General features: G+C 38.7%; 1 protein-coding gene across 1 annotated transcript in view; it reads left to right on the top strand.

Annotated features, from left to right (window-relative positions):
- CENPF (centromere protein F) overlaps positions 1 to 13,430 on the top strand; it is a gene marked incomplete at its 5' end in the record, with an annotated part of 52,993 nt that extends 39,563 nt beyond the window's left edge. Inside the window, 6 exons of the mRNA XM_081299757.1 lie at positions 356 to 3,757; positions 4,976 to 5,128; positions 5,752 to 5,911; positions 7,028 to 7,504; positions 9,243 to 9,421; positions 12,922 to 13,430. Coding sequence (XP_081155883.1) covers positions 356 to 3,757; positions 4,976 to 5,128; positions 5,752 to 5,911; positions 7,028 to 7,504; positions 9,243 to 9,421; positions 12,922 to 13,125 — 4,575 coding nt within the window. The 3' untranslated portion in view covers positions 13,126 to 13,430. The remainder of the gene's footprint in view (positions 1 to 355; positions 3,758 to 4,975; positions 5,129 to 5,751; positions 5,912 to 7,027; positions 7,505 to 9,242; positions 9,422 to 12,921) is intronic.
- Between the last annotated feature and the right edge of the window lie 9,998 nt (positions 13,431 to 23,428).

Below are 23,428 nucleotides of genomic sequence, written 5' to 3'. Positions count from 1 at the left end.
GTACTGCTGAGCCACAACCCCAGCCCCACAAAGAAATCTTATATGTAGAGCTAGAGTATTCCTAGCAAGGAAGAAAAAAATTTCAATATATTAAATTTAATTGATAAAGTAACTTATATCTTCATGATGAATACATTGTCATTGCCTTGCACATATTTGGAACCTATTGAATGTTTAGTTGTGTTGAGTATTTGGACAGAGAAAGCAGATGGAAAGATGTGATAGGAAATATGTGATTTGGGAAGATCTGCTTTTAGCAGAAGCCAGATAACATTTTCTATAAAGTAGTAATATTGATTCTCTTTGATGCTTCTTGAAAAATAAAATGCATTCTTGTGATCTATTATAATAACAGGCTATTCAGGACCAAAATGATAGCTGTGACATAAAGGAAGAACATAATTCAGAAACTACAGAAGAAACACTCAAGCAGGATAGTCATCAGATTTGTGATAAAGATGTTCAGCAAGACCTCAATCTAGAGATTGAGAAAATCAGTGAGACCAATACCAATACAGCCAGACTTACAGGAGAGGAGTCTGGGGAGAAGTCCTCAAAAACCAATTATGAGATACCAGCAGAAGACAAATTCCAGGGCTATTCAGGATGTATTTCTGAATTGGCATTTTCTGGTCCAAATACCTTGGTACCCATGGATTTTCTAGAGAATCAGGCATACATCCAAAATCTCCAACTGCAAGTGAAAGAGACATCAAACGAGAATTCGAGATTACTTCATGCAATAGAAGACCGGGACAAAAAAGTTGAAAGTTTGCTACATGAAATAAAAGAGTTAGACTCAAAACTCAATTTACAGGAAGCACAACTGAAGACCAAGATTGAATCATGCATGCAATGGGAGAAAATAGTTGAGGAACTCAAGAAAGAAAAATCTGATTTAAGTGAAAAGTTGGAATCCTTTTCTCATAACCAGGATAACCAGGAGTCATGCCAGAGAGTGGAAGCTTCAAATGGCTTTAGTTCTGATTTGGAGATGGGCACAGATGAATCATTGCATGAAGTTATTGAAGGTAACATATCCCTGGCAGATGACAAATGGAAAGAGAAATTTCTTGATGTGGAAAATGAGCTGAACAGGCTCACATCTGAGAAAGCTAGAATTGAACATCATGCCCTCTCTGTGGAAGCTGACTTGGAAATAGTTCAAACAGAGAAGGTACGTTTAGAAAAAGACAGAGAAAATAAGCAGAAAGTTATCGTCTGCCTTGAAGAGGAGCTCTCTGTGGTCACAAGTGAGAGAAACCGGCTTCAGGGAGAATTAGATTCTGTGTCAAAAGAAAATGAGGCCCTGGATCAGATGTCTGCAAAGATGAAGGAGAAGATTCAAGAGCTGGAGTCTCAACATGGTGAGAGTCTTCATCATATTCAGGTGGTAGAGGCTGAGGTCAAGGACAAAACAGAACTCCTTCAGACTCTGTCCTCTGATGTGAGTGAGCTGTTGAAAGACAAAGCTCATCTTCAGGCGCAGCTTCAGAATTTGGAAGAGGACTCACAGGCCCTGTCTCTTGCAAAGTGTGAACTGGAGAACCAAATTGGACAACTGAATCAAGAGAAAGGATCACTGATGAGGGAATCTGAAAGCCTGCAGGCCAAACTGCAGGAGTCAGAACATGAAAAGTTGGCTGTCTCCAAGGCCTTGGAAGTTGCACTGATGGAGAAAGGTGAGTTTGCAGAGAGGCTGGGCTCAACCCAGGAGGAGGTACATCAGCTGAGAAGAGGCATCGAGAAACTGAGAGTCCGCATTGAGGCTGACGAAAAGAAGCAGCTCCATGTCATGGAGAAACTGAGAGAAAGCCAGCGGGAGAATGATTCCCTGAAAGATAAAGTGGAGAACCTTGAGAGGGAATTGCAGATGTCAGAAGAAAACCAAGAGCTGGTGATTCTCGATGCTGAGAATTTCAAAGCAGAGATGGAGACCCAAAAAACTCAGATGGAAGAGATGGCTGAAAGCCTGAATGTTTTCAAGTCAGACCTTGTCACAGTTAGGGCTGAAAAAGAAAATCTGACAAAGCAACTACAAGAAAAACAAGGGCAAGTGTCAGAATTAGACGAGTTGCTCTCTTCATTAAAAAATCTGTTAGAAGAAAAAGAGCAAGAGAAAATACGAATGAAAGAAGAATCTAGAATCGAAGTGGAGATGCTGCAAACACAATTGAAAGAGCTAAATGAGGAAGTAGAAGCCTTGTATAATGACCAAGAAACCCAGAAAGCCAAGGAACAGAATTCAGACCCACCGGGGGAAGAAGTATGTCAGCTGAGAAGCAGCTTTGAAAAGCTGAAAGTACACATAGAAGCTGATAGAAAGAACCAGCTCCAGGTCTTGGAACAACTGAAAGAAAGTAAGCATCATGCAGATTTGCTTAAAGAGAGAGCTGAGAACCTTGAAAGAGAACTTGAGCTGTCGGAGAAAACCCAAGAACACGTGATTCTTGAGGCCAACAATTCCAAAGCAGAGGTAGAGACTCTGAAAGCAGAAATTGGAGAGATGACCCAAAACCTGAGAGACTTGGAATTAGATCTTGTTCATATAAGGTCAGAAAAAGAAAATCTGACAAAAGAGTTACAAAGAGAGCAAACACGAGTATCTGAATTAGAAATACAGAATTCCTCATTTGAAAATCTATTGCAAGAAAAAGAGCAAGAGAAAATACGAATGAAAGAAGAATCTAGAACTGAAGTGGAGATGCTTCAAACACAATTGAAAGAGCTAAATGAGGAAGTAGAAGCCTTATATAATGACCAAGAAATCCAAAGAGCCAAGGAACAAAATTCAGACCCATCGGGGGAAGAAGTGTGTCAGCTGAGAAGCAGCATTGAAAAGCTGAAAGTGCACATAGAAGCTGATAGAAAGAACCAGCTCCATGTCTTGGAACAACTGAAAGAAAGTAAGCATCATGCAGATTTGCTTAAAGAGAGAGCTGGGAACCTTGAAAGAGAACTTGAGCTGTCGGAGAAAACCCAAGAACACGTGATTCTTGAGGCCAACAATTCCAAAGCAGAGGTAGAGACTCTGAAAGCAGAAATTGGAGAGATGACCCAAAACCTGAGAGACTTGGAATTAGATCTTGTTCATACAAGGTCAGAAAAAGAAAATCTGACAAAAGAATTACAAAAAGAGCAAACGCGAGTATCTGAATTAGAAATACAGAATTCCTCATTTGAAAACCTATTGCAAGAAAAAGAGCAAGAAAAAATACAGATGAAAGAAGAATCTGAAATTGCAGTGGAGATGCTTCAATCACAATTAAAAGAGCTAAATGAAAAAATGACTACATTGTGTAATGACCAAGAGGCCTGTAAGACCAAAGAACAGAATCTGAGTAATCAAGTAGATTCTCTTGAACTTGAGAAGGCTCAGTTGCTACAGAGCCTTGATGAAGCCAAAACTAATTATATTCTTTTGCAATCTTCTGTGAATGGCCTTATTCAAGAAGTGGAGGATGGCAAACAGAAACTAGAGAAGAAGGATGAAGAAGTCAGTAGGCTAAAACATCAAATTCAAGACCAAGAACAGCTTGCCTCTAAACTGTCCCAGGTGGAAGGAGAGAAGCAACTTTGGCAGAAGCAAAAAGCAGAACTGGGAAATGTGACAGTGGAATTAGAGCAGAAAGTTCAAATGCTGCAATCCAGAAATGACACTTTGCAGGACACCTTCCAAGCACTGCAGCACTCTTATAAGGATCTAGAGAGTGAGCTTGAACTAACAAAAAGGGAAAAAATGTCTTTTGTTGAAAAGGTAAGTGGCTACATATATGTATATTTAAATATGTAATACAAGGGAGGGAAACCTCTTGTGAATTATAATTCCTTCTAGATGGTGTGTGTCCTGTTGTACCATACTGTGTAAAGATGTATTTGTGGGGTCTTGAACTGTGGGAATGCTGAGTTGGCTCTGATGTAGTAACTGCTGTGACACATTCATAAGGGACATCTTCATGGATTGAATCAAATTTTTAATGTGACACCTGCATATGGGGTAAGCTTTGGATTATGTGTAGTTACTGGTTCTTGTTGTAGTTCCCTTTCTTCCAGTAAGTACATCAGAGTGGCAGCCTCCCCTTACCCAATTGAGAGCCACTAATATCAGAGTAACAGGCACTGGTTGGTATTGGAGGGGTCTCTTGCCTTTTTACCCTGCCTTTTTTACTTTTAGGAGAAAATAAAGACACTGAGCATTCATGGCTCCTAGAATTTGTCTGAGGTGCTTTGTGGTATGAGCTCCTTCTTTTATTACCTTCTTTTGTGCAGTCTTCTGTCTTGTGAGGTGATGATTAAAGGGGAGATCTGCCATTACGAAGCTTAAATTATTAAAGAAAAAATAAGTGTGGCCCAATATATTTACTCACTGATCTAGGAGGTAATTTAATCAAATTAAAATTTTAGTGAACAAATCATAGAAATTGTCAGGAAAATGTAATTCATCATAACTCTTGTGTTTTCCATGTTTCAGGTTTTTGTGCTCTTTGTGAGAGATGGCAGTTAATGTAGACATGATAAGACAAACTGTACCAGGCAGTTTCAACCTGAGGGGGCAAATGCAAATAATACAACTGTTTTTAACTAATCATAAGCATGTTTCTGCAGATGAGTACAATACAGGGGGATTTATAGAGGTTTATGAACTGATAATTAGCTAAGGTGTGCCTCACTGATTATTCTCTGATGCTTCATTCAAATTAATACCTTTATGAAGGATTTTGAGACATAGTAATATTAGCTATCCTTATTATTCTTTTCCTTATTCCTGTCTTTTATTAAATCTTTGCTGAGAAGAAGAGGTAAGCTTGCCAGTAGGTTTTGAGGGTACTGGTTTAGTGGAATAGAAAGGAAGATTAGCCAGGTTTCATTTCATTATCTCAGGCTAAAGCAATGTCACAAATAGGTTGTATCAGAGTAGTTAATTTGATTAAAACAGACCCACCAAAAGCAGAACCTAATGAACATTAAATTTCAGGTAAACACAATGACTGCGAAGGAAACTGAACTGCAGAGGGAAATGCACGAGATGGTACAGAAAACAACAGAGCTGAAGAAAGAATTTAGTGAAGAGAAGAGCAGGCTAACTGAAGAATTGAAGGTGATGTTGGAAGAACTAAATAACAGCAAAGTGACTTACTCTGGGGCAGACTCTTTACACTCTGATAATTCAGTGTGCACATTTCCCTTGTTTTTTTTCTAAGATCTGTAATGCACCATACTCTTTTTAGCTTTTGAAAAACTGATACCAGACTTACGTTCTGATCAGATTTGCAGTGATCTCACCATCGCGGCCCTGAAGGAGCCATGCAACATTATCTTAGGAAACGTGGTTGATGATTGTGAGACTAATAAAGGAAAGGAGAGAACAACATTATCTTTTGGGAGACTTAGGAAACTGAGTGTAGGGGTACTGTTGTGTGTGTCTTCAGAAGTTCCATTTTGCACACAATTTTTTTTTTTTTTTTTTAAGGAGAGAGTGAGAGACAGAGAGAGAGAGACAGAGAGAATTTTTTAATCTTTATTTTTTAGTTTTCGGCGGGCACAACATCTTTGTTTGTATGTGGTGCTGAGAATCGAACCCGGGCCGCACGCATGCCAGGCGAGCGCGCTACCACTTGAGCCACATCCCCAGCCCTGCACACAATTCTTAAATTTACAATATATGATTCTTTATTATGTCTTGTAATTGTTTTCCCATATGCTTATAAAGAGAAATTCAAGATTTTAATTGGAATTACTTCTGTTTTGTAGATGGACCATCTAAAATATGTAAATCAGCTAAAGAAGGAAAATGAACGTGCCCAGGGCAAAATAAAATTGTTGCTCAAATCCTGTAAACAGCTGGAAGAGGAAAAGAAAACACTGCAAAAACAGCTCTCTCAACTTGAAGCTGCACAGAAGCAGAAGACAGGTGGGCATTAGCTAAGCACATCAGTTACAAGACTGTCTCCCATTGGTGAAATAGCATTGTGGTGTGCATGTATAGGATCTGTTTATCGTGCTCTATTCTCAGTGCTGATTTTGAGCACTTATCTATTTTCCAATTTCTGAATTTTGTTCTTGAAGTCATTATAGAATGCAGAAGCAGGCCTGCATTTTCAAATAGAATTATTTCATCTACTCTTCTATAAAATATGCAAAAACCTGATAGTTTTTTAAACAATAGTACCTTTCGTTAATGAGCCTCTAAGAAGAGCTTTTCATGTTGATGCCTACTTAAGTCCTTTCTCCATCAAAGGCAGATTGGCATTTGATCTGCATTGACATTGCTAATTTATAATTGGCTGATTCTGGTTCACTGTGGCCCATCCTCATGGTTTGTTTAAAGGGAAAATGTAGGGAGCTGTATTTTTGGGTACGTTGGCAAAATTAAAAAAGCAAAGAAATGATAACTTTCCCTATCAGTTTTCTCCACTTAGCCCTCAGTGTAGCCTGCCTCCTGTGTGGGCAGATGGTGGCGGGCACAGTGTAAGTGTGCTTAGAATGTAGCGTGCAGGGCACACAGCACTCTCCCCTGTCGGAAGTGCTCTGGGTGGGAGTAGGTTGGAATTTCAGGGAGATTTGTAGTGCCCCCAAACTCCTGTCCACCAGGCCCTATATTACCTCTAAATGGTTTCAGAGCCTTTTTGGACTTCCCTATTCACTGGTCCCCTACACTTTTTCAAAGCCATACAATAGAGACTTATGTTTATTCACTTATGTTGGAAAGAATGGGTGAGGAAAAAGCCATTTTTCATGTAAGCACTCATGTAATTAGTTTTACAAGGAAGTTTTAATAGGGTGGCTGAAATAGGAGTTTCAGATTTTGGTGACTTTTATTTAAGCTATTCCAATAAGAGCATGCTAAAATTCTGCTAGAATAAGTAGTTTCTTCCCAAAATAGAAGTTGTTTGAACTCTTAGAACATGAATAGATAAATCCTCTAAAAAATTCAAAGAACAGGCCTAAAATTATTTGCTGTTTCTCAATGCCCAATGTGTCTGGGTCAGCATCAAATTACTATAATATATCATTTTATTTTGGACAGGCAATGTTGTGGAAGCTAAAGTGGATGAATTAATGACTGAGCTCAAAGAGCTAAAAGAAACTCTTGAAGAAAAAACTAAGGAGGCAGATGAATATTTGGATAAGTACTGTTCCCTGCTCATAAGCCATGAAAATCTGGAGAAAGCAAAAGAGATGTTAGAAACACAAGTTGCTAGTCTGAGTTTACAGCAATCTAAACGTGATCTCAGAAGTTCTCCTTTGCTAACTTCACCTGTTCCAGGACCATCTCCAGCCTCTTCTGTTAGAGAAAAGAAGTCATCATCTGGTCAAAATAAAGCTTCAGGCAAGAGGGAAAGGTCCAGTGGGATTTGGGAGAATGGTGGAGGACTAACACCTTCCACCCCAGAGATGTTTCCTAAAAAAATTAGAAAAACCAGCAAAAGTGGGGTTCAACCTGCTGAGGATGAAGAAGAGACTGAATATGAGCCAGAGGGACTCCCTGAGGTTGTGAAGAAAGGTACGCATAATTTTAAAATAAAATTCTAGGGCTGGGAGTGTAGCTGGGCGATGAGTGCATGCTTAGCTTTTGCAGTCTCTAGAACCAAAATTAAAACAAATAAAACAACACCACCAACAAAATAACTAAAATTGTATGTGTTGTTTTGAAAAATTCACATGTAAAAAAGTTAGAGGTATTAGATTATTGTGCATCAATCCTAACTGGCCTCTAGAAACCACTTTTGAATTGATAAGATATATATCTTCCTTTCGGTCATGAGGGGATGAGTAGGATTAATTACTCATGGCATACTACCTAAAGAACTGGTTGATTTGAAAAATGACTGTCAAAATCCTTTTTAGAATTTGATATTTCTTTGCAGACAAATCTACAAATCAAGGACCCCTCAAGCTTTCTTTTCTTGAGTCGGGTCCAACTCAGATAGTATACAAGCTGGACAGAGGGCCTGGTGAAGTTGACTACCCTGCCTGAAACTACTGAACACTTTTTTTTTTTTTTTTTTTTTTCAAAAAAAATGTGGCTCAGGTACCTGGGGCTGGTCTACAAACTGCCCATTACTAGTTCATGACAAAGAAAGGTTCAGAAATTGAAAGTAAGAGTTTGGAAATTTTCATAGCAATGTGATGATTGCTGTAACGTCAAAGCACATAGACTTTTTTCTATTTTTTTTTGGTGGTTCTGGGAATTGAACCCAGGGCTCTGTGCATTCGAGGCAAGCACTCCACCAACTGAGCTATATCCCCAGCCCTGATTCAGTCTTATTATACAAAAATATTACTCCACAGCAGATTGACATTTTGCCTCATCTCTTCCTACCCCCACAAAAATCAGGATGCATTCTTTGCCATAGATGGTTTGAGAAACATTGTTCTGAATAACTAGCCACTATATAGGTAGCTATCTCTCTCTCTCTCTCTCTCTCTCTCTCTCTCTCTCTCTGTCTCTCTCTCTTTTTTAGAGAGAGAGAGAGAGAGAGAGAGAGAGAGAGACTTTTTAAATATTTACTTTTTAGTTTTCAGTGGACACAACATCTTTATTTTTTTAATTTTTTATATGGTGCTGAGGATTGAACCCAGCACCTCGTGCATGCCAGGTGAGCACACTACCGCTTGAGTTACATCCTCAGCCTTAGCTATCTCTTTTTGATAGGAGATTTTTATTTGTAAAGGCTTAGAAATGATCACTGCTTAGTTAGCCCTGAAGGTCCTTGTGGAGTGTGACATGATTTTATTGTCCTTGGGACTGATCTCCTCTCTTAGTCATGAAGGTCATGTCATTTCCTTCTCTAGAAGGAGATTACCCCTAGGGAGTGTGAAGTCCTTGTCTGGAAGGCTAGTCTGTCCTACCTAGTCCTGCATGGGAGTGGCTGCCTAAAGCTGCTGTTACCATTTTACATTCCCCTCTTTTTTTTCTCCAATTCATATTTTTTAATGAGGCCTGTTAGTGTCCTTCAGATCTTAAAAGAAGAAGCAGAATTTTTTTTTTCTGTGTAATGCTATTTCCCCCCTTTTTTTCCATTACAGTTTTTTATGTTTCTAATAAAAGATAACATATAAATTATTCCTTTAATTTGATAACTCTTAGAATAACTATTAAATTTACTACATTGTCTCTGTGACTGAGAGAAAATAGTTTTGGACCTTTATCTTTGTTAAAACTTTGCCTAATAAATGTCATTTGAAGCCTATATAGTATTGGACCTAGCAGTGTTGACAGTCACCTTTTTTGGACTTAGGGTTTGCTGACATCCCAACAGGAAAGATTAGCCCTTATGTCCTGCGGAGAACAACAATGGCTACTAGGACCAGTCCTCGCCTTGCTGCACAGAAGTTAGCCCTGTCACCTTTAACTTCGGGCAAAGAAAACCTTGCAGAATCCTCCAAACCAACAGCTGGTGGCAGCAGATCACAAAAGGTAAACTATTGTGAACATCCATCCGTCTCCTATCTTCGATTCAGAAACTGCAGTGCTATCTGAGCCAGGGTTGGACTCTGCATCCTTTTAAGTCTGACCTTCTTTCTTTCTAATGCGGTATAGATAAGTCAGCAGTGAGCAAGCCCTAGGATAAGCATTACAGTGTCCTGCAGCATGATCTCATTCTCCACCCAACCGACCACTTACAAATAGTTTGCTGAGAAATGACATTGTTGTGTGAAACCTCGGTGGACTTGTAGGAAAGTTTGAAGCATGACTGTTAAGGGATTCAAATACAAGTTTTGTTTCTGGCCATGCGTATTGCTTATTGTTTGTTTCAGACTTTTTATTCTCACTCATCTGCCCCCAGCTACTTATTGTTTATGGCTTTTATTCTTTATTTTCTGCAGAAAGCACTATTTCAGTAGCTATCCAAAGAAAAGAGCTGTTTATGTATTTCTCTGTTGTGATTGTTGAGGATAGGGCAGAATGTTTGAGACCTCTGTATTTCTGAAAGTAGCTTATAAGCAGCCCAGAAAATGTATTTGAAGTATAGAGAATATTTACTTAACAGATCTTTTTTTAATATTTATTTTTTAGTTGTATTTGGACATAATACCTTTATTTTTATTTATTTTTATGTGTTGCTGAGGATCGAACCCAGGGCCTTGCATGTGCTAGGTGAGTGCTCTACTGCTGAGCCACAATACCCAGCTCCTGCTTAACAGATCTTTATTCCTAATACTACATATTCCAACAGCTGCTGTTTCTGTACACAAAGTCAGGAGGAGTCAGGTTTGGGTTCTTGGTATAGACTGTGACATTTCCTGGAGAGTTGACTAAGAGCCACCCTTACTCCCAGTAGAAACCAATATCCATTCCTGTTTGATACTTATGGAGAGCAAATGAAGTATTTGGCCCTCCCTTGAAACAGAATACTATGGCACTTCGCTAGTCCTCTGTACTTCTATTATCTTAAGGCAGTTGCCTTTCTTGTACTTGCTCAATGTCTGTCTTATTTGCAGAGTGAATAGGTAGCTGATTATGTCTGTGGTTTACCTGTGTCTTCGTGTCTAATGAGAAGCCTGACAGTGAGCAAATATTTGTTGAATGAATGGAGCTGTGAATGTTGTCTTGAAGTGACCAAAGTAATAGATGTTTATAAAGGTATTTTAGGAAATCATCTTATGAAATCAGCTTGTGTTGCTGTTCCCCCTTCTTTCATGAGGAATTGATGGTAAAAGCTGTTCGCATGTGGTGTTCAGATTTATTATCTAAGAAAAAGCTCTTTGCACACTAGGGGGCCCGCTTTCTACACTATTGTTGAGCCTGCTGCTCCAGAGCAGTAACCATGGTTTCCTGCAGATTTGTGTTCTGTGCATTAGCTATGCAGTTCAGTAGGCACCAGTAGTCATGAATTGCTAAGCAATGTTGTGCACTTTGGAGATGAATGGTGGGGGGTCCTCTTGAGAGGAGTGTATAGGAGGCTTCATGATTAAATTCAGCCTTTTCAAAACTTAGCCTAGTAATTTTCAATTTAATCCCATATTTTCTGAGTTACCCTGCAAATTTGCTTCAATCTGTTAATCATATTTTATTGTTTAGTTTTGAAAATCTAGAAGAAGGTATTCCTTCAAAATCACTTGCTTAGACACCCAGGATTATGAGCTTTTCCCTAAGGTGACTGGCTGAGTTTTGAGAGAGAGAGTTCTCTCTCACATTGAGTGACATCTGATAAGTTCAAAGGGGGAAAATGGATGAAATGCAGATTATGTATGAATCCCCAATCTTTATTGGGGATGAATAAATCCAGGAGCTCCCAGTTTGCTGGGGACAAGGAAGCCAGTGATGGTAGACTTAATCTGACCGTGGACTTGGCATTCAGTGCCAGAGGACCAGCCTTATGTTATAAGCCCATCACGGACAGTGGTGGATCTGTCTGGGTTTCAGTGGGAACCTTGCATAGCTTTCTGCCAGTGAAGTTTGTTTTCACTGAGACATGCACATCGTCACTCTCTCCCCACTGTGGCTGCCTTCACTGGTAAGATGATTGGGGTATGGATACAATATTTAATAGACTAAATACTTGGTGAATTTGACTTCATCTGTTCATGGACTATTCTAAGGTTAACTAACCAATGTGAGGTTCAAATCCCTAGTTTAAACTCTAATCACAGAATATAGCTTCTTCGATTGAGTATCAGAGAAATAGGGTCTGGAGAGCAGAAGTCAAGGAGTGCACTTTAGGCATTTAATTGGGATCAAGAAAAAGCTTTACTGACTCAATTTATTATTTCTTATGCATTTTCTCTCTTAGGTAGAAAAGATTTGACATTCCTATATTTTGATGCATTCAAGGGAAACACTTGCTTTGATATTACTTCCTCTCTCTCTCTCTCTCTCTCTCTCTCTCTCTCTCTAAGATAATACCAATAAAACCCTGTTCTTTTCCTTCAGCTTTTCATGGATGGTAATTTTCCACTTAGTCCTGGTCCTTCATTGCTGCACATGGTCTGAGATAGAAGTAAGCTTTCCAGGGTTTGAATTGTTGGCCAGATTCACTGTTTTCCATAATGAAAAGTATTTAACTGCCTTTTAAAGTTACATACTTCCTATGGAAAGAATATAAAGGGGAAAATAATTTCCATTCTCTTTTCTTCTTGCTTCAGAAGGGGGTCCCTGGAAGTCATTCACTCAGGGAACGTTTGTCACATCATGATTTTCCAACATCTGTGCTGACCACCTGTTGGCTTTCTCTTTTTCTTTTAAAGATCTCCTTACTTGTTGCTTCAACTTTTGCCTTTAACTGAGTTGAAGCTTTTCTATACTTGATTTGTCTTGCTCTTTGTTTGCTGACTCCGTATTTTTTTTCACTACTAGGTAAGTCTCAAATCTTGACTCAGTTTTTTTGGATACCTCCTTCTCTTGAAAGGCAGGGCCTTATAGAGGGCATCTGATAGCTGCCCTGCGGCTGTAATTCAAATCTAGTGGTGAGACAAACAACAACATAAGGAGCCCAATTAAAATATCTTTATATGAAGAATAGGTCCTGGGTCTTCTAAATGTTGTAAATAGAGCTCCTACCTATGAGGTTAGTATTACTCATTTGGATTATACTTATTTTAAATGACAACAGAGGTTCAGTTGGGACAAATGGAGGCAGATTTTGGTTCTCACTTAGGAATATATTAAACATTTACCAAGTAATGGAGCATATTGTTGGCAATGGAGATACAGAAGTAAGAAAGATAGTCTTTGCCTTCTAAGAGTTTAAATTCTTTCTTGGGAACAAGCTTGGCCATCAGAGGTGTCAGGGAAGTTGGATGACTTGTTGTAAGTTCATGTCTGATGTTCTAACTCCTCTGTTAGGTGAAGCCTGTTCTCAGGGAAGAATATATTAAAATTGTATATAACTTATGAGCTTGGTGACATAGCGCTGTATTTTCACGTTATATACATGTGATTATGATTTTAGTCTCTAACAGAGGTGTGTGTTGCAGGTCAAGGTTGCTCAACAGAGCCAAGGCGGTTCAGGCTCTGCCTTCCAAGAGTCCACCACGAAATCTCTGTCTGTCAATCATCTTCCTGAGAGAGGTTCAGCTGTCAACCCCAGAGAGGGCCTGAGAGCCACTCGAGGCCGTCCTGCCCCAAGCCCAGGTGCTGCACCTGAGCCCAGGAGTAGTGAGAACTGCAAGGTCCAGTGAAGAGCCTCGAGGGTTTGGACTCCTTGATAATGACTGTGGCTGACCAGAAGATACTGCCTATAGGGACTTTTCTTTGGTCAGGGAGCACTTTGTCAGTGGGGAGCAAACCATTCCTTATCTTCTGGATATATTGTCCTCTTTAGATCTCCACATGTAAGTACTGGAGAAGTTTGGAAGCACTGATCTCCTGGCCACCATTGCTGGTGTAACATATCTATTGTAATGTAAATAGTGCTGTATAAAGCATTTTGGTAATCTGTTAAAATAAAAAGCAAGCAAGTAACAACCTCTATTTGTATGTAGATTTTAACCACCTCCCCCCCCCCCAAAAAAAAAAATGCAATCAACAACTCCCAGGAAAATGCAAAATTTTGCTTTATACTCTTTCCTTTACATGTGTTAGGCATGAAATAATTCTAGATTGAATTTCTGTAAGCTTAGTAAAATGAAAGAAAACCATGCTATGTTTCTAAGGAAAACATGTACATTTGCACACGTGGGTATGTTCATCCTGTTCTTCCAATGTGTTTTAAAAATCATTGCTCATACAGCCTGTACATACATGTATGGGGGGTACTGGGGAGGTATTTGTGTTTATTTCTTAGTCTGTTGTAGGCTCCTTAGAGGTGTACTGTATCATGATTTCTGTCATTGTGCTTTCTTCATCTTAAAGACCATTATAGTTCTTTGGTATGCATTGTCACATCTGGTTTTGTATTAAAATATGGCCTTTTCTCCCTCTGATTAAAAAAAATTACTTTCGTGTTTTTAAAAGTGAGTCATTCCTAAATATAAAGGTATTATGAATGTTGGCATTATTACTTGTTAACTATAACAGCCTCTTATGAAAGTAAAATATTTGGGAAAATGTTATAGATCTTTGAGCACACGATACAAGTATGTTCAGTGAACATATTCAGGTATATGAAAAGATATGATTTATAATGCAGGTCATAAAGATTGAATGAAAATATATCCAGCCTCATGCCTAGCACATTGGGTATAACCACTAAATCACATTAGCAAGGATGCAAGTGTATGACATTTTCCAGCTCCATTTATTGATGAGAGTGTTTTGAAAATATGCATGTGTTACGAGCCATTTCAAATTAAAAAAAATTCAATAAGCCTTTATGTCCTTGAATCAGGGGAAAAAAGTTTTTCAGGACATGAGTTAGTAAAAGATAATTTATTCTTGGCTTTTGGTTCAGATTGATGGTCAATCCTTGACAAAAACATCATTTTATATTTTAAAATTGCCCTTTGCAAACTGGCCTCTATGGTTGGATAATGCTTCAGCCGTATTAAGCGACTTAGTATTCATGTACTGAAAGTGATAGCCTGCTTTCCTCTTGTTTCTTCAGTTGCTCAGGGTTGTGGCCGGGTACAAAATCCTTATCATAAATCATCCCAAGGTTGCCATGTGCTCAAGGGCACATCCCTGAATAAACATTGCTGGGATCAGGCCATCAGCTTTACCGGCTGTCTCTAGTGACTGGAAGATTCCACTCCATACACCCTGCTGGGCAGCTTGTTGGGTCCTTTGAAAGCATCTTCATCTTAGGTTTGCTGGAGCTCTTGATTTTGTTGCACAAATACTTCTGTTACTGACAGTAAGGTTTGCCCCTTGGTGAGTGCAAAGCCCATAAGCACAACCGGGAGAGAAAAAGATACATTCCTGAGCATGCTCAGTTCCAGGTCATGCTTCTTTATACATGGCATGTTCAAAAATGACAGACTTCAGGAAAGTCTCCTAGGTGGAAAGTTTAGCATTATAATGGGCAAAGTTTGCTTTAGGTCACGTAGAAGAGGGGCTGTATCACTTTAGGTGATTTTTATCAATTCCTGTCTTCTCTAGTGGGCCTTATCTGAAATACAGCTTGAAAAATTAGCAGTCATTTAAAGGGGCAGCAACTCTTGCCCTTAAGGAGCTTGCCCCTAGAAGTACTTGCCTCAGCTACCATCTTCATTTTTGTAATCATAGAGAATTGTTCAGAATTTAAGAAATAAACAGTGGGTCATTCAGTATTATGTTTTCCTTGAGCTGGTAATATGTCTTGTACTGAGAGCTGATCTATGTATGGGTTACAGCCCGGCTCTCAAGTACTTTATAAACTGGTTGAATCACCAGTAAGATCCTAGCTGACAAAACATGGTGAAATAGACCAAGTTCAGAAATCTGGGAATCTGATTCTCATTTGTACAATGAGGGTCTTGGTTGAAATTGATACTTTTTCCTTGAACATTCTACTGGAACCGAAATGGCTCTTTGTGTTATTGGCAGTTTTCAGGAGTACAAAGAAATGGCATCTTCAGTAAGAATGGAATTAAACCTTCCATTTAAATGTAGCCTGATTCCTTAAGAGCTACCTCACACACCTTTAAGATTTGTACTTTTTCTCATTGGACCTCAATTTATTTGTTTAATTTGAATTGTCAATTTTTTTTGGATGTTTGAGCCTGGAAAGAGGTCAGGGCACTTATTCCCTAACTGGGAGGGGACACCTGCTTCACTTTCCTACTGGCTTGAATCTGCAAAGGGCTTCTTACTACTCTGAAGTGTGGTTCAGCAAATGGATCGTTATTTTAGAACTTCAAAGTTGTTCCAAATATTTGGACTCTGGCAATACATCATGAAAGAAATTGAAGTGGAAGACCAACTGATCCATTCTTGCAGGGCATAGATTTTATTGCACCACTGATAGAAGCTGAGCTCCTCACTAACATGTTTTCATAGTTCTTTTGTGGTTGAGTGGGAGTTGCAATTATTTTTTGAAGAGGATACTGCTTGAAATTGGTAACTGCCAGCTGGTACTTGAGTGTTGCTGTCTCCCATTTCTATTGGGATAAGCTGCCTTCCTTTTGGGGAACAGGCTTTATGCCAAGTTCACTGGCTAAGAACCCTGGGGACCTATGGCTTGTGTCAATCCCCAGGTGTTGTGTATCTCCTGCCACTACTCAACCTAAACTATGGCCCAACGCATGAATGCTGTGTGGGAAGTTCTATATGTTTCACAAGGTGTTTTCACAGGGTTGCTCAAAACTTATACCTTTGTGAGACAGACAACTCTCCAATGTGTAGGCTGAGATTAAGTGATGCTTAGAATTTGGGTAGAACATGTTTAATAATTACAATGTATTTTGCCAACAACCTTGCAAAGTGGGGATCATCAATATAAGAGTTGAAGTATTTACTCAAAAGCAGCCAAGATGAGTTTCAACCCCTTTCGTTTGTCATTCTGCGACTCTAGAGGCAAGCTGTTCCTGGATAATTCTGATAGTAGATGTTCAGGTTACATAAGTACCTTTTCTACTGTCTATGTGTGATGGAGACATCTCTAATTCTAGGATGATTGCATCTAACTTGTGCTACCTTATATTGAATTTTCAAAACATGAGACTAGCTATATATTTTAACCCCCCCAAATTGTAACTAGTCACTTCATTATTACTTAGTAAAGTATTGTACTTAAATAAAGGTAAATTTTGCAAGGCTTTGATTACAAAAGTTTAGTATAATATTGACATTACAAGTGAAAGGTGTGGGAAAACTTGGGATTCCATATGACTTTGAACAAATTACTTACATTGTGTGTCTTTTTAAACTCATTGGTGAAGTTGCAATCACACCTTTTGGAATCCTTTTGATGATCAAGTTGATTGGATAGTACTTAGCTATTCTTATGATATTGCACTTCATAAAATGTTGGTCATACTATATATGCAGTTAATTGCATGGACAATTTAAAAAAATATTTCAACTTAAAACTGTTAGATAAACTTGTTCATCTTACATAAAGCATTAGTTTCATATTGTTTTCCTATAAAATTTTCATCTCAATAATGCTAATACTTTTTTTGCAAATAAAATTTAATTACCTTAGATTTGTACATATAATCCTATTGCTGATCATGCAAATGAACCATACACTGTTTTTTGTTTTTGTCTGTTTGGCTCATTAAAAATGCCCAAAGAAAACAATTACTGCAATTTTGCTTACAAAATTGACTTGTTTTTGTACACCTGAAGTTCGAATATAAATTGGTTATTTGCAACTCAGACTACATTTCCTTATAAAAACAACATAACAAACTATTCTTAAATTCAAGCCCAGAAAGACAATTTAGCTCATAACATGTCAAAATGGCAATTAGGTTCGTTTCAAACTATACAAAACCTCCACTCATAGCATTTTTTTTTCTCTACAAAAACATTTTAAGAAAGAGATTGTCCAAAACTTATTTTCCTATCCTTTAACTATTTTTCCAGTGTTTCCCACTCTTCTGCTTCTGTGCTAACAGACAGGAAGTGTCTAGTGGTCTCAGGACAGAGACAAGGGGATGCAGGCTCCTGTCTGGGATAGCAGCTGTTTCCAGTCTGAAAGGAAAAGTGGTGGCTTTATGTTGGTTTTGATGCTGCAGGCAAAGGCAGCTGGATAATGTTGGTATGTTTGTGTGTGTAAATTTAAATGGTTCCATTGATGTTTTAGAAAATCACAAGGAAGCACACATATCCCCAAGCTTTGTACATTTTCTGCTCACTTGCAGACTTGAGTTCCAGCCCACAAAATTCCCACCAGCCCCTGTCCCTTTAATTCAAGGATTAGCAGTTGAATAGATTACAGTATTCCTTTCTCCTCTAGGGCATCTTGCTGATGATCAGAGGATAATGTGTGAAAAAAACCACCATATTTGCCAAACCAAATCCTTATGGTTTCAAATGCTTTATCTCTTTGATATTAAGTCATCTTGCAAAGTGAGCCCTATATTACCATTCAAGAAAAGACCCAAACAGGTTAAGTTTGTGTCAAAACACAACTGAGGGTTGTAGTCTTGACCTCCCAGTCCAAAGATCTTCATAGATAACCATATGCCTCTCTGTCAGCTAAGAGGCTGACCACCAGCCTGTCAGGTTTCTTTTAGAATTCCATTCTGAACCCAATGGGAAATTTCCTTCTGTTAGGGACCAAGACAGCTCCACTCAAGAAAAATGCACTTTACTTCATTTACTCTTTTTGCTATAGTGGGGAGTTTGCCATCCAAATTTCTAGTTGAGATTATCCTGTTATCAGAACAGGGAGTTTTATATCTGTTTTCTCTAGTGCTTCTTATGCAAGGGGGTGGGAAAATTTCCCAGCTATGCACTTTCTAGTGAAATTGGGATATTCCCGAGTTTGAAATGTGAACAGATCCCTTTGGTGTTGAAATCACAGCTGTGTTATCTAACAGCGTTTGCTGGCTGTGTGCCTACTCCCTCCTGCTAGACCTTGACTCCTTGGGCAGTCCACAGGAGGGGGTTATTTGTCCTGGTTACCATCTGTTTGTTGTTTTAGTGGCCATCTTCCTGGACTTAGGCCAGTTGAGGGTCATGAAGGTGTTGGCCCACAATGATTTGTTTCCTCTGTGATGTTTATGTACAGCCTATGTGGATGCCTATACAGTGGCCTGGTGGCCATTTGCCTTGGACATGTGGGGAAAGAGAGAAGTATCATTGTTCAGATTTGTTAACGAGCACCATAAGTGTGGGGACCATGTTCCTCCTGAAATGGCCAAGACTTGGTGACAAGTGAACTACCTCTTGGCTCTACCCAACTCGTGTTTTTAGAGTTTCGAGACTGCATGTATGAAACCATCAGAGGCTCTTTCCATGTGAACATACCAGATGTTCCTGGATTTGCATATAACCTATTTGCATGGCAGGACTAATAAATGGAGGATACCCATCATTCCTAGAATTCAAAACAAATTCGAATTGAGAAGATTTACTGCAAATTCCACCTACCGATCTGGTGTTATGAAAGCCAGAGACCCAAATTGGCATCCTAAATCTTGTTCCAATATGTCTAACAAAATTAGATTTTCTCCCCCCCCCCCCCGCCCTTGAGTTTGTCATATACTCATTTAAGAAGAGAATGCGTTGATTTGGAAGTCTCACACTGATTGCCCAAATGTGGCATAGATTGTAGTTAATGAAGAGAGATTATTTAAACCAAGTTTAGCCATGTTTTAATTGTCTATAGACAGAACATAGTTGGTGTGGCAGAGATGGTGATTGCCTATCCAACTGCCACTTTTACTTTCTTGTCACAAGACCCTCACTTTTATTCAGATGTTGGGCAGCAATTTGCTGGTTGAGTACAGACCCATCACCAAGGAAGGAAGAATAATTAGGATTAGTCAATTTCAGTCACCCCATTCTCTTTTGATGGTGATTGGTTATAGTGACCACCCTGAATAACCAACTTTGAGACCCAAAATGAGGTATTTCCAACACACTGAGGCTGCCAAATCAGAAAGATGGAAAGCCACCGGGTCCTTGATAACTTTTGTTAAACTTCTGATCCAACTTGGGACTTCTTGTCATGTTAGAAAACTTAAAATTATATTTTATTTAACTTATTTTTGGTACTGAGGATTGAACCTGGAGGTACTTAACCACTGAGCTGCATCCCCAGCCCTTTTTTAATTTTTTAAAATTTTGAGACAGGGTCTTGCTAAGCTGCTTAGGGACTCAGTAAATTGCTGAGACTAGCTTTGAACTTTTGATCCTTCTGCCTCAGCCTCCTGAGCCACTGGGATTACAGGTGTGTGTAAAGCATCTTTCAGTGGAAGATTCTGTTATTTCACTCATAAGTTTCCTGATAACAGTTGCAAAGCCTGTTTTCAGACGGGTCAGTCAGCATATACTCTGTCTACACTTTCTTGAGTTTGGTATGCTATAGAGTGAAACCCAGTTACTTAACAACCCTCCTTTCCTGAGGTATGTCACTGAAAACAACCAATGTATGGGGGAACCTGTCTGAAACCCAATTTTAGCCTTGAAATGAACTGAATTACATAGAGGAATTCACAAAAAAAAGTATATAATTTTTTTTTTTTTTTTGGTGGTACTGGTGATTGAATCCAGGGCCTCCCACATACTAGGCAAGTGCTCTACCACTGAGTTATACCCACAGCTCTTTTTAAATAAAAATTTTGTTTTGAGACAATGTCATTAAGTTGTCCAGCCTGGCCTGAAACGCATGATCCTTCTGCCTCAGCCTCCTGAGTAGCTGGGATTATAGACGATTGCCATTGCATCTAGCTCTTGATTCAAATCTTTAAAGTGATTCATTACTCCGTGAATTGTAATCTCCTTAAACATCACATAATTTAAGTTACAAGTCACCAAAGATCCAAAATTAGATGACTTTTGGGGTGTCTATAACGTTTATTATAACAATATGGTTTAAGGATCTAAGTTTACTTTATCACTTTGAAGGTGAAGAAATTGAGATCCAGAGGGAAATAATTTTCTCTACACAGCCTACTATGTCCAGAACTGACATTCCAGGAGTCCAGAATGGTGTTTTAAAAAATATAGGGCTGGTTGTGGCATAGAGGAAAGAGTGCTCGCCTAGCATGTGTGAGGCTCTGGGTTTGGTTCTTAGCACCACATAAAAATAAAATAAAGGTATTGTATCCACCTACAACTAAAAAATAAATGTAAAAAAATATGTAGAGCTTGTGGTGTCTGTTAATATGAGTAATTTTCACTTTTTTTTTTTCCCCTTTCATGGCACTGATGGACAGCAAGGGAACCGGGTCTTAAGTTCCATGTAACAGTGCCTCCCTCTGCTCTGCCTTCAAAACCACGGAATAGTCCTAGATGAAGCTGAAGGTGTGTGTGTGTGTGTGTGTGTGTGTGTGTGTGTGTAAGGAACCCATATGTGAGTCCACTGTCAGAACCACAAGCATCTACAATTCCTTCATTTTCCCCCAAGCCCACACTCACTCATCTGCCCCCTGCATTCCAGAGCTTCTCTGTTCACAGCTCTCAATCATGGCGGTGAGTGGCTTTTACACAATTTGGGCTTTAACGTTTAAAAATATTTCCTCAGCTAGAACCTGTCAGAATTTTAAGACCTCCTTCTTTCTTCCCTCAGACCTCTTTGCTTTACATGGACAACCTACTTGGAATCATTATCAATTTATGAAAACCAGGGCAAAATCAGAGGACAGATACTGACATTTCCAAACTATTCCTTAGTATTCTCTTTAAATAACAGTGGTAAGAGTGCTGTCAAATTATTTTGGAGACTATGAACCACTTGACAGAAATACTGGGTTTTGGAGAAAAATTTAACAGCAAGGTGTTAGAGGGTCACACTTGACTGAAGATCAAAAAGCAAGATGAAGAATCTCTGAAATGGTCATTGGAAAAGCAAAGTACTGTATCTTTTAAGTCAACCAAATAGTCAAAGCAAATTTAGAAAATATTGTTTATAAACTCAAGCTAACTCTAAAAATTATTTTTATCTGTAGAAAGAGATACTGAGGACACATTTCTTCTCTTGGTGACTTTTTATGACACATCCATCCATGGAGAAAAATGGCTAACCATGTCACCTATTGAGACAGCTTTACCAGGGTTTCCTCTCAATTCTGTCCTTTGTTTATTGCTGACTTGAAGTGTGAAAGAGGCAAACATTTTCAAAAGTCTTTTGTTTTATTGTTTTTTATATCAAATGACCACTTTAACTGGTTCCTAGTTTCCAAACTCAAATAAAAATGATTGAGGTAAATAAACCAGGAAACTTTTAAAATTTTGGTTGACTTAGATACCATATCCACTTCATAAGTAATCTATAATGGATATATTATAGAAGGCAATGGGACAGGAAGAGCTAAGAGATGGTCAGTAAGAAAAATACAAAAAACGAAAACCAACCTTCACTGGTACAAAAGTTTACAATTCCTTGAAGTGATGTTGAAAACTAGACTCTTCACATGACCACAATGGTCACCCATGAGATTCACTCCATGGAGGTCAAACATTCATCTGAAAGTAATGCCAGAAGTGGGGAAGGCAAATTTCATAGAAAAGTTAGCCTCTAGAGCTTGGTAATTTTCCGTGTACCCCATTTCTCCTTTTCTGAGAAGCTCTTCTCAGTTTAGTCTCCGCAGTCCAGAGGGCTAGAATCATTCTGGAATTGGCTCTCATATCAACAGGGAGGTGGCTCAGCTATCAAGGCTGTCTGAATGTGACATTTGGACCCGCTTCTCTGTTGGTCTCCATCCTGCTCCCTTTTATTTTCTTTTCCCTTGGCCTGGACCCATGACTCATCTGTTCCTGACCAGGATGACTTATTTGTTGTCAATCTCCATACAGTTTTGACTCTCTACCAAAAAAAGCAAGCCAACAAAACACAAAGTTTCTCTTCCTAGTTATAAAATACACCCATACACACATCCCTTGTAGAAAAATCAGAAAATACTTTTTTAAAACATGGAAGTAAAATAATTTACCCATGATTCCAACAAAGTCATGACCCAGAAACTTGTTTAGTTCTTTCATTCTACATGTTGAAATTTTAAATATAATGAATTCTACTTTTTTTTTATTGTATGAGTGTTCACCAGTGTAAATTCGAGAAATATAGAAAAAAAATAAGTAATCTCATCATCCATCATTAAGAGATGACATCGTATTACCCCACCCCCAATTAAATAAATGGCACTTCATCTTCCTCCAGTTAATTAAGTGGCACTTCCATCTTTTCTGTGTCTTAAGCCAAGAACCTGGGAGACATCCTTGGCTTTTCTTTCTGCTTTATATGTTGACTATAATCAATCACCAAAACTGTTAATTCTGTCCTCTAAAAAATATCCTGACTCCATCTGCTTATTTCATTGTTCACCAATGCCACCCAATTCTAAGCCACCTGGATTGCTTACTACCCCAGATTCCTCCTGGGTCTTCCTGCATCCCATGGGGCGCTGCCATCTTGCCTGTTCTTCTCCCTTCAACCAATCTCATGCATTTCTCTTCCTCCTTTCTCCTTCTCTCTGGCACAATACTGGTTTATTTAGTCCAAGATCAATGCACACTTATTTGGTAACAGTTACTCAAGCAGCAGACATACTCCCTCCATTCCAGGCTATAAAACACAATGGTCATTAATACCATGTAACTCATTTTCTATTCATCATGCATTGCCTTAATTTTTCTTATTGCTTATCATATCCAATGTCTCCAAATGAAACATGTCTTAAAATTCTTTGCAGATTTGGTAATCCCCAGCACAGGGCCCTTCATGGAGAAAACTTTAACTCACTATAGCTGAGTGATGAATGAAAAAAAAATGGAATATAGTCTGAATGTGGATTTTTTTTTTTTACAAATAGAAAAACAATAATATAGTTATGGTCTTTTGGATTTTTCTAAAAAGAAGAAAACTCTAGTGTTAATTGAGTTTTATTTTCCAAGCTGCTGTAGTTAAAATAATTTCTAAAAACATTATATTTTACTATACCTTAGAAC

This window comes from Spermophilus citellus (assembly GCF_964194105.1).
Source record: "Spermophilus citellus genome assembly, chromosome: 6".
NCBI classification, from domain to species: domain Eukaryota; kingdom Metazoa; phylum Chordata; class Mammalia; order Rodentia; family Sciuridae; genus Spermophilus; species Spermophilus citellus.
This window is presented reverse-complemented; position numbering and strand designations above follow the sequence as displayed.